Source organism: Podarcis filfolensis (assembly GCF_964270895.1).
Source record: "Podarcis filfolensis genome assembly, chromosome: 6".
NCBI lineage: Eukaryota > Metazoa > Chordata > Lepidosauria > Squamata > Lacertidae > Podarcis > Podarcis filfolensis.
Window position 1 is genome coordinate 35,584,934 of NC_139609.1, and position 14,974 is coordinate 35,599,907.

The following is a 14,974-nucleotide window of genomic DNA, read 5'->3' on the forward strand; positions in this document are numbered from 1 at the left end:
TTGGGAATGGGGTGGTAAGGGAGCCGTTGGGACCACTTCGGACGCAAGCTGTGGTGTTTGAATAAAGGGAAATAATTAGGGAGAGGAGGTGTGGATCAATTCCCAGACGGGCAAGTTTGGACCATAATCTCTGCCTAGGAATGGAATCAAAGGCGGCCTCCAGGTCCATGAAAGCGGCAAATAAGTGGCCTTGCCTTGGTGCAGTGTATTTACTGGCAAGGTGATAAAGAGTTAGACAGTGGTCCATGGTTGATGCTGACTTTCGGAAGCCAATCTGTTCTAGCGGTAGAATATTCCTCTCCTGGACCCATGAAAGAAGTTCTTCCAGTAAAACAGCGGCAAATATTTTTCCCGGAATAGATAATAAACTAATGGGGCGATAGTTCCTAGGGATGTTTGGCTGGCCGCCTTTGAAGATCGGAACTATTATAGCTTCTCTCCAGGAGTCGGGGATGTCTAGGGCGGAGGAGATAGCGGAGAATACAGGAGTCAGCTGTTCGCTCCACCAAATAGGAGATATGATAGCCATCTTCAAATATCTCAAGGGCTGTCACATGAAAGATGGAGCAAGCTTGTTTTCTCCTGCTCTGGAGGGTAGGACTCAAACCAATGGCTACAGGTTACAAGAAAGATTTCAACTAAACATCAGGAGGAACTTTCTGACAGTAAGAGCTGTTAGACAGTGGAATGGACTCCCATGAGAGGTGGTGGACTCTCTTTCCTTGGAGGCTTTTAAGCAGAGGTTAGATGACCATCTCTCATGGATGCTTTAGCTGAGATTCCTGCATTGCAGAGGGTTGGACTAGATGACTTTGGGGGTCCCTTGCAACTCTACAGTTCTGATTTTATGAAATGTGACTGCTCCAAACTGTTTAGCTTTGTCTTCTTTTTGGGGAGAAGCTGTACTGAGGGAACATAGCTGGCTTCTGCTCTGGACCAAAGCTCCTGAAACTAGGAAGGGAGCAGCAAGAGAAACTCCAGGGTTGTGATCAGTGCTTTATTCCTTTAAAAAAATGTTTAGGGGTACTCTCATTTTTCTACTCTTATTGAAATACTGCCCCTCAATGAGGCCAAACTTAGAATCACCCTGCGTCCCCCCAGCACTGGTTGTAATGTTCTGACCCTTTCCATTGAAGACTCTAAGTGCTTGTTGGCATCCGGGAGACAATAAAGGATGTACATTTGGGGGGTGAAGTCAAGCTGTTAGAAGGTTGCAGCACGTGCTGTGGCTATAGACACCAATAAGGGAGAGGCATGTTTTTTTGTAGCTGGGGCAGATGAAGGCATCTGGTTGTGCTGCTGCAGATGTACCATGACACCTGGTCTCTCTGCAAGTACAGTCACCCCTCCCCCTTCCCACTCTTTTAAACCACAGACAAGAGTGTACCTTAAGCTCCAGAGTTGTTGAATAGTGCATAAAAATGCTGATACAGAAATTAATTATCACCCCTCCCTGTCCCATCTAGTCACTTACTGTCAGTGGCTGACATGGATTCTCCCCATGCACCCAAAGAAAACCACACCTCGGGGCACAGCAAAAGGTCAACCTAGCTAAATTGCTTCTGCAAGCCCCTCCCTAGTCCAAACCCAGTGTTCAACTGCATACTGAACCCTTGTGCTCTATTTACTGTCATGAAGATGCAATTTCACACCCACACACACACACACACACACACACACGTATATTTTCCACACAAACTTGAACATGTGCATAAACCATCAAAAATTTGCATAATATGCAAATCAGGCCATACAGATTTGTGAAACAAATATGGCAGTCTCAAACACACAACAGTTATCAGGATGCCAAGTATGTATCACCAAACATAGCACTAGACAGATTTGCTTTGTTGTTGTTCTTAAATAGATGGATAAACAATGCTGGTAGATAATTTACCTGAAGACATGCTTTAGTTCTGCAAACTCCTTTTCTTTGATTAAGAGGTCATCTTCTAGTCTTTCAATGATTATAGCATACGATTCACTCACTTTTTTCTTCCATTCATCTAAAAGGAAAAACAACAACAAGGTTTAGAAGGAATCTTGGCTTTAAATACATTTAAAATAGAATTTCAACTTTATTTCCTTCTCTAGGTCATTCTGTGCTATTACATAATAACCTGAGCTGGGTGGACGAATTTTCGTTTTACACATTGTTTAGAACATTAAGAAAAAGATTTTAATATAAAAGCACAAAAGTAGACAAGGTTAATTGTTGGTATTTACCGGTAGTTCTTAATATTATTTGAGATCTTGTCTTGAGAGAGTGGAATGAAGGAATAGGTTCTTTTCAGGAAACCCACAAATATATATGTACACAACACACAACAATATTTGAAGAAGTTTGCTTATTTTTCTGTAGCCTTGATTTCAATCTAAAAGCAAGTCTGATTTCAGTCATAATATTTTTCAGCTAGATTACTGACAACAAAACACCTTTCACTTGAACTTCACAGTAAATTAGAGAAGATTTCTTCATGAATCATTTACAATATATTTCCTTTAAAAAGAAGCAAGATTAATTACCAGTGCAAGTTTGAGTTGGTCTAGATTTATAGTTCCCCATTTGTTCAAGATGACTTCTTTGTTTCAGCAAAGTTCTTGTGGTAATATTACTCCTTGTTCAAGAGCACTGACAGACCCACAAAGGGAAAAAAAGAACACTTTGATAGTCTTGTACCTAAAAATAAACTGTGTGCCAAATGGAATGTCATGCAACAATGGCACAGAGCAAAACAGTGTGCACTCTCTCAAGTGTAGAACAAAAAAGGTAACTAATCATACTGTTGAAATACACTCCCTGGGGGGCGGGGATTGCAAATATTTTTATAGAAATATTTGCTTACCCCTCTATTAAATGCATATTTAGAAATGCATTACCAACTGGCTTCCTGTTCGGAAATGCAAGTATAAGAACACATTGCTTCAGGGGTTCAAACCCACAGCACCCCATGTAAACAACCTTATATTGACAGTAACCTCAGAGAGTATGGCTTTCTTCACAGAATCACTGAGCTGCAAACCATTGGAGTGGTCGTCCAGTCCAGTGGGTATCAAACTTCCCAAGAGAGCCCTTTCCTTTCTGCTTTATTTTGCCTGCTGATGAGGATGTCTGCATGTGTCTGGCAGAATTATTGCATGCTGCGGTGGTGTGTTGCAGGAACCACAAGCAGTGATAGATCCAAACTAGGCAAGATGTGGAAAGGTGTGATTCGATTTCTTGACATTTCATTTTTCTTTTTCTTTTTCTTTTTTTTAAAAAAGAGCTACAGCCACACCACATCCACACACAAGAGACTTGGATCAGAGCTACATCCACCCAAAAGGATAAGTAGTAAGTGGGAGCTTTGAGTTAAAAATATAGGTTTAAATGGAAATGTGGCAAAAAGCATACAGTTTTAAGGCACAGGTAGATTCCCTCCCCAGCCCCCAGATTAACAGCCCAATGTAACCACCATCATTGCACCCATGCCATAGATTCTATAGCTTTGCATGCCTGGAGTAATTTAGGTAGTCCACTGATCAGCAGGCAAAGCCTATTATTCCCAGTTGATTATTTCATAATGAATAACCTAGTTGCTAGCTTTCATCTTCCCTTCAAAGAACTGCCCTTTGCACACCATACTAATGTAAAGCACTCTTTGACCACCCTTTCTTCTTTCCCCCTTTCTCTTCTATTAAAAACACATTAGCCAAAAGGATCTTGAGCTCCCATGTGATGCTCTATCCTGAAGTGCCTGAAGTAGGATGGTTTCAAATGACTTAAAAAAAGCAAGTGGGATATTAGGACTTAGTTGTGGCCACCTGAAAAAAACAATAGAATGGCATCCTCTCCCACTTTGAGCTCTGGTTGTTCTCAAAGATTCCTGCATTGTTTTTAAATGGAAGCTAGTAAACCATAGTAATTACTTTGTAGGTACAAATTACTTTGTATCTAGTAAAATTGTCTCAGTAGACATCCAGCTGACATAGTCAGAATCCTGTTCACAAATGATCAAATCACTTATTGCAATGGAAGTTACACAGATTGGCACCCACTTTTATTCCTTTAAGCAAAGTAGCTATTTGACATATTGGGTATTTTCTCCAGTGGGTCACATGACAGCTTCAGAGACATAAGCAAATTGGATCTGGAAATTGGCATGTGTGGCTAATCCTTCTCCTTTAGTACAGAGACCACAGTCCATATAAAAAGCATACACATAGGCAAGCCATGTCCACACTAAATTATAGTTTAGCATGACTTAAACAAGCCTCAGGCTTACATGCTTCTTTGTCTTCTATTTTCAAGTTGGCTTATTTCAAACAAACTATCATTGATATGAAACACACTTTGTCATTTTGAATGAAATTACAAAGCCAAGTTTGTGGGGAAATGGAAGCAAAATCCAGGAAACGCTTCCATTCGACACCATGCTAGACCATTGCTCGGCATAACACTGAAACCTGGCCATTGTGGTTGATTTTTAATTTTAAAGAAAACTCTGGCAGATATTATCAGAGATCCTCCACTTCTTGTGTAGTTTGACCCTCAGTTCATGAGATGCATTGATCAAAACTGATGGGCTTGGCGAACAACACAAGCAAACAGAGAATGGATTTGGAATGTGCTCAACACCTGCATCTGTACCTTGCCAGAGGTCAATAAAAATGAACAAGTGTCTTGAACCCCTGGCTTACCTGGCAGCAAGTCAGCATGTCAGGTCCAAAGTTCAAAGCCCAAGAGCCAATCCATGCAAGCAAAATCCAAAGTCTAAAGTCCAAATTCCAAGGTCCAAAGGACAGGAAACATAGTCCAGGTAGGCCAAGTCTGAAGTCCAGCAGTCAGAATACAATCCAGAATCAAACCTGAAGCACAGCCCCATAGAGGTCCAGGAGCATCACAACTAAGGTCCACCACCATGGGCAGTTGAACGGACACAGCACCTCAGCTTTGCTTCCCTTTTGTACTTTGCATGCTGATTGCAGCATCTGGGCTTGATGTGGCATGCAACCTTCACCTATTCCAGGCCTACTCCAGCTGATGAATCACACTTCTCCCAGAGCTAGTGAGACCCACCTGGCCAGTTAGGGAGCTGGGCTGCGGGCCCTTGCCTGTCTCAGCCTCCTACAGCACCCTTCTGCTACTTCCTACACCTCAGAGCTAGGGGCTCTTCTGGCTCTGGTGATGGGTCCTGCTGCTCTGTTTCCTGTGTACTGACCCCCATCCCCTCACCACTATCTGTCACCCTGTGAGTACTATCTTCCCCATCCCCTGCTTGTCCCGGTGTGTTCCAGCCCCAGCTACACCCCTTGTCAGGATCCTCTTCTTTCTCTCTGTCATCCTGCCAGTTCTTGATGTTTCTCGGTGCCATCTAGTATAGGGGTAGGAAGTTGTCAGGACTGTGGTGTTTACTTTTTGCTTTTTTTACTTGGATCCTGAACTCCACCAACAGGTGGAATGAGGTACACAATTGCATCTTAGGGAAATAGACATAAGACGTAAGTTGCCTCTGAACATTTACTCAGCTCTATACAAGAATTTGTTTTCAGTACCAGAAATGAAAATACAGTCCTTTCTTTTTATTTTTTATATTTTAAATCCTCTCCTAGTTTTCCCCACAAGTAGCCTATTGGAAGGAGCAGCGTTCCCATTGCCAATGTGTTCAGAAATTTCTGACAAATGTCAAATGACAAATGTACCTCAGCCACTGGAGGTCTTCCAGGAGATCTCAAAATACCTTCTGCCTACCGCAAATCTAGCAGGAGAAACGTTCTGTGAATCCATATACCCTGTACATGCAGAGTGTATTCTCTGTGGCCCTGCATAGACATGGTTTGGAATCAGGCCAATATCTTGTAAATTTGGTTCTGCTAGCAGATATTCAGCGAAGATTCTGCATGTTACATGTTCCACTTTAATAAGAGGAGGAAAGTAACTTAGCTATCTCATGAAGTGGGTGGGGCAATGAATTAAAAGCAAGCATTTCCCCCCATTTGTTTGTTGGGTTCGGAATTCTACCAGCTTTCTCTTGCAGGTTCGGAGACCGACATTCTCAACCATTTTCTTTTCACAATATTTTATTCATTCACACATTTTCATTCATGAATCTTTTGTTTGTCTCTTTACTATTTTATGCCGGCATACATAATTAAATATTTAAAACGACAACGGTCAAGGTTAGAAGGTATTGACCTTGAGAGTAGCTTGCAAGGAAAGCTTTCACCTCAAAGTTTCCAACCAAGATAAATATGTGCTTTCAATATTATACCGCTTCTAAAGGTAAACAGGCCCTTGCTTCTTTAACAGCATGTGATTCACAAAACAAGTGCACCAGTATTTTAGTACTTTATTGCTCATAAACCAAGGGTAACATTTTTTTTTAAAAGGGGGGGAAAATCCTTTTAGTTGCTTTTTGAAACATTTGAAAGGGAGAGCGAGAGAGAGGATATGGAACGTATACCCAACACCTTGTTGCTAGGCAACTTGAAGAGTTATGAATTTAGCACCATAATGCCTGTCTATTTTCACTGATTGTATTAGCTTAATAAACATATTAAAGTGCATTTGTACTGATGCAACTGTTGCCAAGGCCAGGACTGTTGCCCCCGGCAACTGTTCCATTCCACATCTCAGACTCCAGAGAAGATCACAGGAGTCGGGAGGTTCTTTTCACCTTGGCACATTTATTGACAAGTCTAACATGCACAGTCTGTATTCTGTTATCCAGAGGCTGCCAGCCTTTGATCCAAAGCTTTCTACACCATGCATTTGCATCACCTCAAGACAAGCATTTTTCGGCTTAGCTCAACATTGCTCTTGACCTTGGTCTCTCTAGCTAGGTCCACAACAGGGCTGTCTAACCTCACTGGTAGTCAATTTGCTGAGCAGCCCAGAACAACGTTTGAGCTTTTAGTTATTTGCTGTGTATTAATATATGCTTGGAGTATCTGCTCTCATTTCCAGTCTGATACTGCTGACAGTGGGTTGGGTTCAGAGGTGCTGGAGGAAGCCATAAAGAGAAGGGCAGTTCCAGACTTTACACATGATCCTTACAAGAGACTAGACAACTGAAATCCAGTTGTTGCTGTTCTTGTTTTTAGCACAAGCCATTGTTAAAGTCTACAAGCACAAGGTCATGTCTGAAGGTCCTGCGAAACGTTGCAAGATGTGAGCTTGTCTGTATTGCACAGAGTCTTTCACTAGGTCTTGTACAAGAGTTTGCAGAATTGCCCCACTGCAAGAATTCCCGCCAGTGGTATATCACTGGCTCTTGTCCAATATGCTTGCTACTATCCTGGGAAAGCCAGATACAATAAGGATTGTGTTTATATTATATATATGACAGAGTATAACTTTACATTTTTTTGAAGGCATGAAGCTGAGAAAGTCACATGATGTGCTTTAGGCAGAGGAGTGGCACCCCTAAAATGGTTATGGTTCTGTTGTTTGTTCTGCAGGAGAAACTGTTTCAGCTGGAAGACTTTTGCTTCCAGCTGGAATTATGTCTTGTTGGGGTGCATGGGGTGTTAGGGAGGAATAGTACCTCTGGTGAGGGGCACTTTGTGCTCCTTCTGGGGTGGTTGGTCCACCTTTGGCCCCCACCCTGCACTCAGCTCTCACCTGTGGCTCCTAGAAGCTGTCAGCATGCGACAGAGGCCACACCCCGGGAACGGTTTTGACCGACCAGCTAAACCAGGTGTTGGTAGCCAATGGGTATCAAACTGGCTGTGAGTTAGGGACTTCCCCTGCAAACGAAGACAGGCTGTGGCGGATTGAGTGGATGAGACCAAACTGTAGAGGGAAGCAAGGGGCAGGTGAGTCTCGTCAACCTGGGAAGGTACCCATCTAGCAGAAGGAAAACCCTGATCCTAAACCTCTGCTGCCTTGTGGGATATCTTCGGGAGAAGAAAAGGCCAAGGAATAAACCCTACACAATCCAGAGTGGGGTCCCTAAAACAGTTGGATGGCCTCTTGTACACCTCCTTCCAGCAACTCCTGCAGCCAAGCTGGTGCCAAACGTGTTGCTATGCTTTCCTATGGATCGGTGAGGCCAAGAGAGGAGTCTGATTGTCTGGGCAGCCCATGACCTCCCTACATACTGCCCAGGCTTGTGCCCCAGGGAGATCACAGATGGATGACAACCATAACTGAAGCTACTGTTGTGCTTGCATCTTGGGTTACTGAAATGATTTGGTAGCTCATTCAGAAGCTGCAGGTGGCGCAGAACACAGCAGTTTGAATGCTGAGAGGTGTACATCACACTGGTAGTAAAAAGAATTGCACTGGCTACCTCTTAGCTTAAAACCCATGTTCTGGGTCTACTTATTAAAGTCTAAAGGAGCAATGGGAAACTGGTCAAAGGGCTGCATCTCCCCCACAATGCTGCCCACTTGCTAATAACTTGACATCATGGTGGCAGCAGGTGACCACTTCAAAGGGGTTTGCTCTCAATGCCAATCAGTTGAAGCTAATTGTCATAAGTTCTTAGGAGGATCACTAACTTAACCAGATGACTTTCAGAAAAAGAAATAAGCCTCGATAGCCAAAATATAAATCTCCACATTCAGGAAGAGTACATCCTTTTGATCCTGTAGGCAATTGTAAAGAAAGGGATGTCAGGATCAGACTCTTCCTCCTCTGCCATCCTCTTCCTAGTGACATCTGCCTAGACACTGTAGGATAATGAGTGCTAAACTAGAGAGGTCTTTGGCCTACTTTGGTCATCAAGGCAATTACTATTAGAAGATAAGGAGAATGGAAATGAGGTCATCACAATTGTCTTGGGTATTCTCACAGGCAGCCCCGAAGCAGCATACTCCCCCACTGTTCAAGAGCTTTTCAGGAAACAGTTAATGCACATTTCAATTAAAAACTAGGCCATTTTTTAATAAATATTTATTAGCAATATTTGTTCTTGAAAATATCTTCAAAAAGGAGTTTAAGGACTATAAACCCATATATAGTTGTTTGATCAATGTTTTAAAAGCTTCATTTGTTTTTGAAAATATATAGCTGGCAGACCAAATTTTATAAACAAGCCAGATGCTGAATTTCTTCCTTTGTACTTTCACTTTGGTTAAAACAATGCTTCACACAACGTCAACAGAGAATGGGGTCTTGTAACATTACCTTTATCCTAATGTAAATCCTTTCTACTCAGATACTCTATCCATCATTTGCATGGATAAGATGTGATTACAGCTTCATTTTGATACTGTCCCAATTATAATCTGGTGCATCAAAGACCTTTAAAATGAAACACATTATTATGGAACTAAAATACACAGAATCAATACCTCATATAACTAAACAGGTGCCTACAACATCTCCACGGTGCTGACTGATTAAAATAAGTGTACAAAATGGCCTTCCTGCTATTTTTGTTACTGCTCCATGAGAATGGCATTTGCACAGGGATTAATCTTCCACATGCCATCCACTAAGCTGGCAGAAAAACTAGTGCTGTGTCTGTTAGTTGGAGGCTGAGAAACAAGGAGAGAAGGGAACTAGCAAGCTTTTCTGTGACACATATATTCCCTCTCCAAGTCAACAGATTTTCCTTTGATATCCAAATTATTTCCAGCACTTTCCGACAACCAGCCCCCTCAGTTTTCTCTGTCCTGCTAGCACTTGTCTATCCAGCTTTAACCTGTTTTTCTCATCTACAATTCCTGATGTTGTCTGCATAAGTGGCCGGTTTTTCATATTCCAATTTCCTGCCTAAGAGGTTACTGAAATAAAATCCTCCCCTCTCCAGGGTCATTGTATTAAACTCTAGCATGTCTAAATCTATGTTTATTGGAGCATGTTCTCAAAGCCATTCAGGGAAATCACTAGGATGATGTTCATTATGAGCACTGTTATTTCACGACAGAACAGAGCTAATTAAATAAAGGAAGCTGACATGAATAAAACACTCGTCTTGGCTTTATTTGAAGCTGTACACGGCTGCATAATAACACTTCAGTATGAATGGAGCCCATGTAGTCTTGTATGAACTGTACATAAATGCAGTATCTGCCTAACAAGCCATGAGCATTCCAAAAGAACCAAATCATCATGTCATATACATTGTCAGCACAACAAGGTGCCACTGTGGCAAGACATCTACTTTCCTAATATTGTCTTTATTTTGATTATGTCACTTGATTTTTGATAATACATGCAGGTCTTGCTATCTAAATGCTTGTTATATGGAAATTCGCTTATCCAAACATTGAAGAGTTAGTAACCAAAGCTCGCTATACACACCACATGCCCCTGGAAGGTATTACTAGCTAGAAGAGTGAGAGCAAGATGCAATATTATTCTTTAATGTGAGCTTTCACCAATAACCAACTTTGTGGATACAATGAGGTTATCCACCAACAGCGATGGCTACAAGTTTTTTCTTAGTGTGTGTGTTGTGCTATGTGCTTGATTTTGAAACCATTTTTAGTCCTCTATAAAATAATATCCTACTTTTCTTATTCCTTATGCCCCTGGGGCTTTTCTCATCTTTCCCTACTCTTCTAGCCACCACCCCTCCTTTGAATTTTTACAGAACAGAAATATCTTTCAGGACAGGAGGGTGAGTAGGGAGAGGAAGGAAGACCCAAAGTACAAGACTGGTGATGATACATGGTGAAGGAGAAGGTCAACTTTGGTATTAAATAATGTTTGCGAGACATTACATCATGCTGCAGTTGGCACCAAGGAATGTCAGGAGGGAATTTAGAAATACTGACCTCAGACATTTATTTTCTGAGGCATGTCAAAGAGGTGGCCACAGATTTAATCAGAGAACCAATGTTTGTTCACCACATCAACTTTAAGTGCAGCTTGCCACATTTATTACATTAGCAGATAAGAACTGCAACTCTTACTGGTCTTAAAGTCATCTTTGTGATTAAGGCAGAAATCCTATAGTACATGCTTATCCAAATGCCATTGAGCTAAATATGACTTATGTCTGAGAAGACTTGTATAGGATTGCAAACGTAAAGTTCATAGCATTAGTACTTAAAATTCAGCTAAGTTGCCAGTTCATGTTTCCTTGTACCATAGATCAAAGGCTCAGATCCCATGTGAATTTAACCCATCAGTGCTGCTGAGCTGTTGTCAACTTCTCAGATGTGAGACTGGTTTTCCTACAGCAAGATCATCTGTGTTGAAAAATGCACTTAACATACCTCTTTCCTTCTGATTCGTTTACCTTTTGTGTGTATGTGTGCGCACATGCATAAATGTGGGTGAACATTGTTGAACCCATTCATAAAACCTACCCCACTGTGACTCTTCGCAACATGAGGGATGCAAAAAAGCAGCTCACACAACAATGAATCACCATGTAAGTTCCCTGGCAACCCTCCTGTTTTCTATAGTTGCACAAATACTTCTTGCCCTGTTACCCTTGATGCGTAGGATAGACAGGTAGGTTAGTTCAATTTCACCCAAACCGCCACTTCTCGAGCTTCACTGTGGGGGCAGATACAACCATCTCTGCAAAACCATGGTGTACTGCATCACACACACACACACACACACACACACACACACACACACACAAAATATACAGCACAACAAGACAGTGACATATCCTTTCCAACAGCATACAAATCAATATGGCTAATCTGACTCAACAGCACCCCCTCCCCCAGTACAAACAAACCACACTTCAACCAACTGAATGCAGCCAACCAAGCTCTGGACGTTCCAATCTCTTGCAGTGCCAACGTAAAAAATAAATATATAAATAAAGGAACAACCCACATGATGCTGACACAACCCTCCCGCACAAACACTATGCAACAGAATGAAAGATAACTATCCCACATTTCTCTCCCTCAACCACATAAGACAAATGACAAAGCGTGTTCTCCCTAAAATGAGAGCACGGGTTGCGGTGGGGGCTCCCAGGCCAGCCCTCTGTTGCCAGGCAGATTAATGGTTATGGCCTGGCACAACGAGTGGCTGACCGGGTTGCTGGGGCAAATTGCATGTAGCAAATTGGGTGGGTGGGACCATAGGCTTTAAATATTGGGGCTCACTGCTTCTGCTTTCTCTTTCGCAGTGTGCATCGGATCACCCGCCTGCCCTGTGTTCCGGTTGACCTTGCTTTGCCTGTCATAGGGTCGTCTGCCTTGGGGCAGGGGCCTAGTAGGAATTTTGCCATTTGGCTGATTGGCTGGTGCCATCTGGTTTTTGCCTACTACTTAGCAATCAGTCACAACTTGTAAGGTTGCGGTTAGGCATTGGTTATAAAAATTGGTGGTGGAGGGGTCAGGATAGGCTGTGCCTGCCCCTCCTATTGCGCTGAAGGGAATTCCGTTAAAGGAATACTGGGGCTTGCCACGATTTCGTCCAATCCCTGAAATGGGACCAGGGCCGGCAACCAACAAAGATAAGCCAGGCTAAACTAGATTTAAAGGCTGGGAGGAAATCTGGCCAAAATCAGGTTAAAATGGATGCCAGGTATGCCTCACTGGGAAGCCCATTCCAAAGCTAAGGTGGCTGTTTCCCTGTTTCCCTATCATGTCTCACTCAAGGAAAAACAGGGGAAAGGGCCTCTCTCTGTGTACGAACAGGGACATGTGGAGATAGGCCACCATTGTCTGATTCCCAAGCTCTAAAGAGTTTTAAAGATCAAGACCTTATCCCCCCCCCCCCTGAATATTATACCAATGTATTAATAAAAATAAAAATATGATGTGGGATTCTGTGGCTCTGAAATTACAAGTTACCCACTTATCCAAGAAACGCAAAGGGACTTATTTCTGAAAATATTGTGCTGTATGTCACATTTCCATGGCCACATTTGTGTTACTATTTAGCTGGATGCTAGTGAGGACTGGCTCCCTCTATGACTGTTGTGAGTGAGTGAGTGAGTGAGTGAGTGGTGAGTTTCTAAGTGCATCAAGTCCATCATTACCAGTCATATGGTCAACAGAGCTAAAGACAGACAGGAATTAAAAATAAATCAATACATCTCTGCATTTTAATGGTGTGAATTAAAAAGCAATGGTAAGAGCCAGGCTCTAAAGCTGTGATACAATTAATTAGTAAGTAATAAACTTTGACAGATGAGCAAAAAAATAATAATTTCTTTACAGTCTTCCTGGAAAAGTTTTTGTTTGCAACATTCATTTTCTACTACGACACACACAAAAACTTTACATTAACACATTACAAGAAACTAATGTTTCCCCTCGAAATGGGGAAAATAATTCCAGGGAAAGGGTTTTAACTCAGAAGTAGCAAACACACACACACACACACACACACACACACACACACAAACCAAAAAACCCACCCCAGTATTTAATTAAGAATTGCATTTAAAGTAAAATTATGGCTTGCCATCTGAATTGTTAATTCGCTTAGTTTACAGAGGAAACAGGCAAAGGGGAGGAAATGAAATCCGTCACAATCAACAGAGGTATAAAAAAAAATACATGATGGAAAAAGTAACGTGGATTATAAGTGTGGCAGCCTGCTTAGAGATAAGGAGAAGGGGGAAGAGCAGGCATATCAATCAACTTAACAGAGAAGCTTCTGGAAGTTGTGTGAGGTCAGAAAGGGGCAGGGAGAGTTGCCAGAAGCTATTGGAAGATTTCAAGTTGTGTGTTAAGAGAAAAAACTGTAGGCGATTTACTGAATTGGTACTTGCTGCTGCAGTGCTCAGAAACATAAGGATGTAATCTTGAAGAAGAGGTTAGAATGGAGCTGAGAAGACACCAGCATCAAAGAGCAGTAACTAAACCTGACAAAGAGAAGGAACGAAGCTCAAACAAAGAAACCAACAGATCTGCTTTGAGATTTTAAGTAAATTGTGATAAAGCTGTAAGATAGAGTAGCTGTATTAGTCCCACAGTACAAGAAGCAGAAAGGAAGTGAGGCAGCACTGTTTACTACACATACTGAGCTTGGTTTGAACTACGTTACCAATTGCCCAGAATTTTACAGGCCCAAATAAGAATTCTGCTTTCTTGGCCAGTTAAAAGAATTAGACGACCTAAAGGCAGAAAAACGCCTGAAAAATGTTGGCCAATATTTTGTCAACCTGTCATAGCACGCACTGAGGAATTTATTTTGTTTTGTTTCCCATATATGCTACCCAATAACAAAAGTCCTCTGGGTGGTTAACGGTAAGATTTAAACTATTGGATGATGATCCAACAAAATCATATTCTGAGTCGCCCCTCTGAAATTATGGGCAACTCCATCTATTTCAATGAATCTACTCTGAGTATGCCTTATCACCAACTCCAAGGCATTGTTGAAATTAACGAACATGCTGGTTTATTGTCTGTTATCATCCCAGAAGGATTGTAGCAAGTTGACGTTAAATGGGCAATATTTCACAATATTTACCTTATGAAACACTTTGCCGATTTAAAAGTTCTATTTTCAATTTGCCTGTGGCCACCTTACAGAGACGGTTACAGTGGTACCTCAGGTTAAGAACTTAATTCGTTCTGGATGTCCGTTCTTAACCTGAAGCTGTTCATAACCTGAGGTATCACTTTAGCTAATGGGGCCTCCTGCTGCCTCTGTGCCGCCGCTGCACGATTTCTGTTCTCATCCTGAAGTAATGTTCTTAACTCGAGGTACTATTTCTGGGTTAGCGGAGTCTGTAACCTGAAGCATCTGTAACCTGAAGCATCTGTAACCTGAGGTACCACTGTATTTTAAATGAGACAACAGGAGTGCAAACTTGGGACTGCATTATTGATTTACTCATTATATTTATATACCATCTCTGAACAAGAAGTGCTCACTGCAGCTTCTGGATCAAGCACGGGGGGCAGGGGGGCACATTGCTGCAATCCAGTCTTGAATTAACCAATGCATGAACTCCTATGGCAAGGCTTTCCCAATCCAAGAATGGACATAGCTGTTGAACCAGCCACTGTTAGTAAAAAAAACCACTTCCATACACTGAGGCAACCTGAGCCTCCAGAGCTGGATATGGAAGCATCCCCAAATTGTGAACCTGCTCCTCCAGGATGA

The 14,974-nt window shown here is 42.0% G+C and overlaps 1 protein-coding gene across 2 annotated transcripts in view; it reads right to left on the reverse strand.

Moving 5' to 3' along the window:
* Nucleotides 1–3,127, reverse strand: part of LOC310765661 (serine/threonine-protein kinase TNNI3K) — a 162,000-nt gene extending 158,873 nt beyond the window's left edge. Inside the window, exons 1-3 of one of the 2 annotated variants that reach the window (XM_083620943.1) lie at nucleotides 2,980–3,127; nucleotides 2,527–2,632; nucleotides 1,898–2,006 (exon numbers count right to left, since the gene is read on the reverse strand). In XM_083620943.1, coding sequence (XP_083477069.1) covers nucleotides 1,898–2,006; nucleotides 2,527–2,566 — 149 coding nt within the window. In that variant the 5' untranslated portion in view covers nucleotides 2,567–2,632; nucleotides 2,980–3,127. Of the gene's footprint in view, nucleotides 1–1,897; nucleotides 2,007–2,526; nucleotides 2,659–2,979 lie in introns of those variants that run through there. The other variant, XM_083620942.1, reaches the window with a different exon arrangement.
* Nucleotides 3,128–14,974: the final 11,847 nt, after the last annotated feature.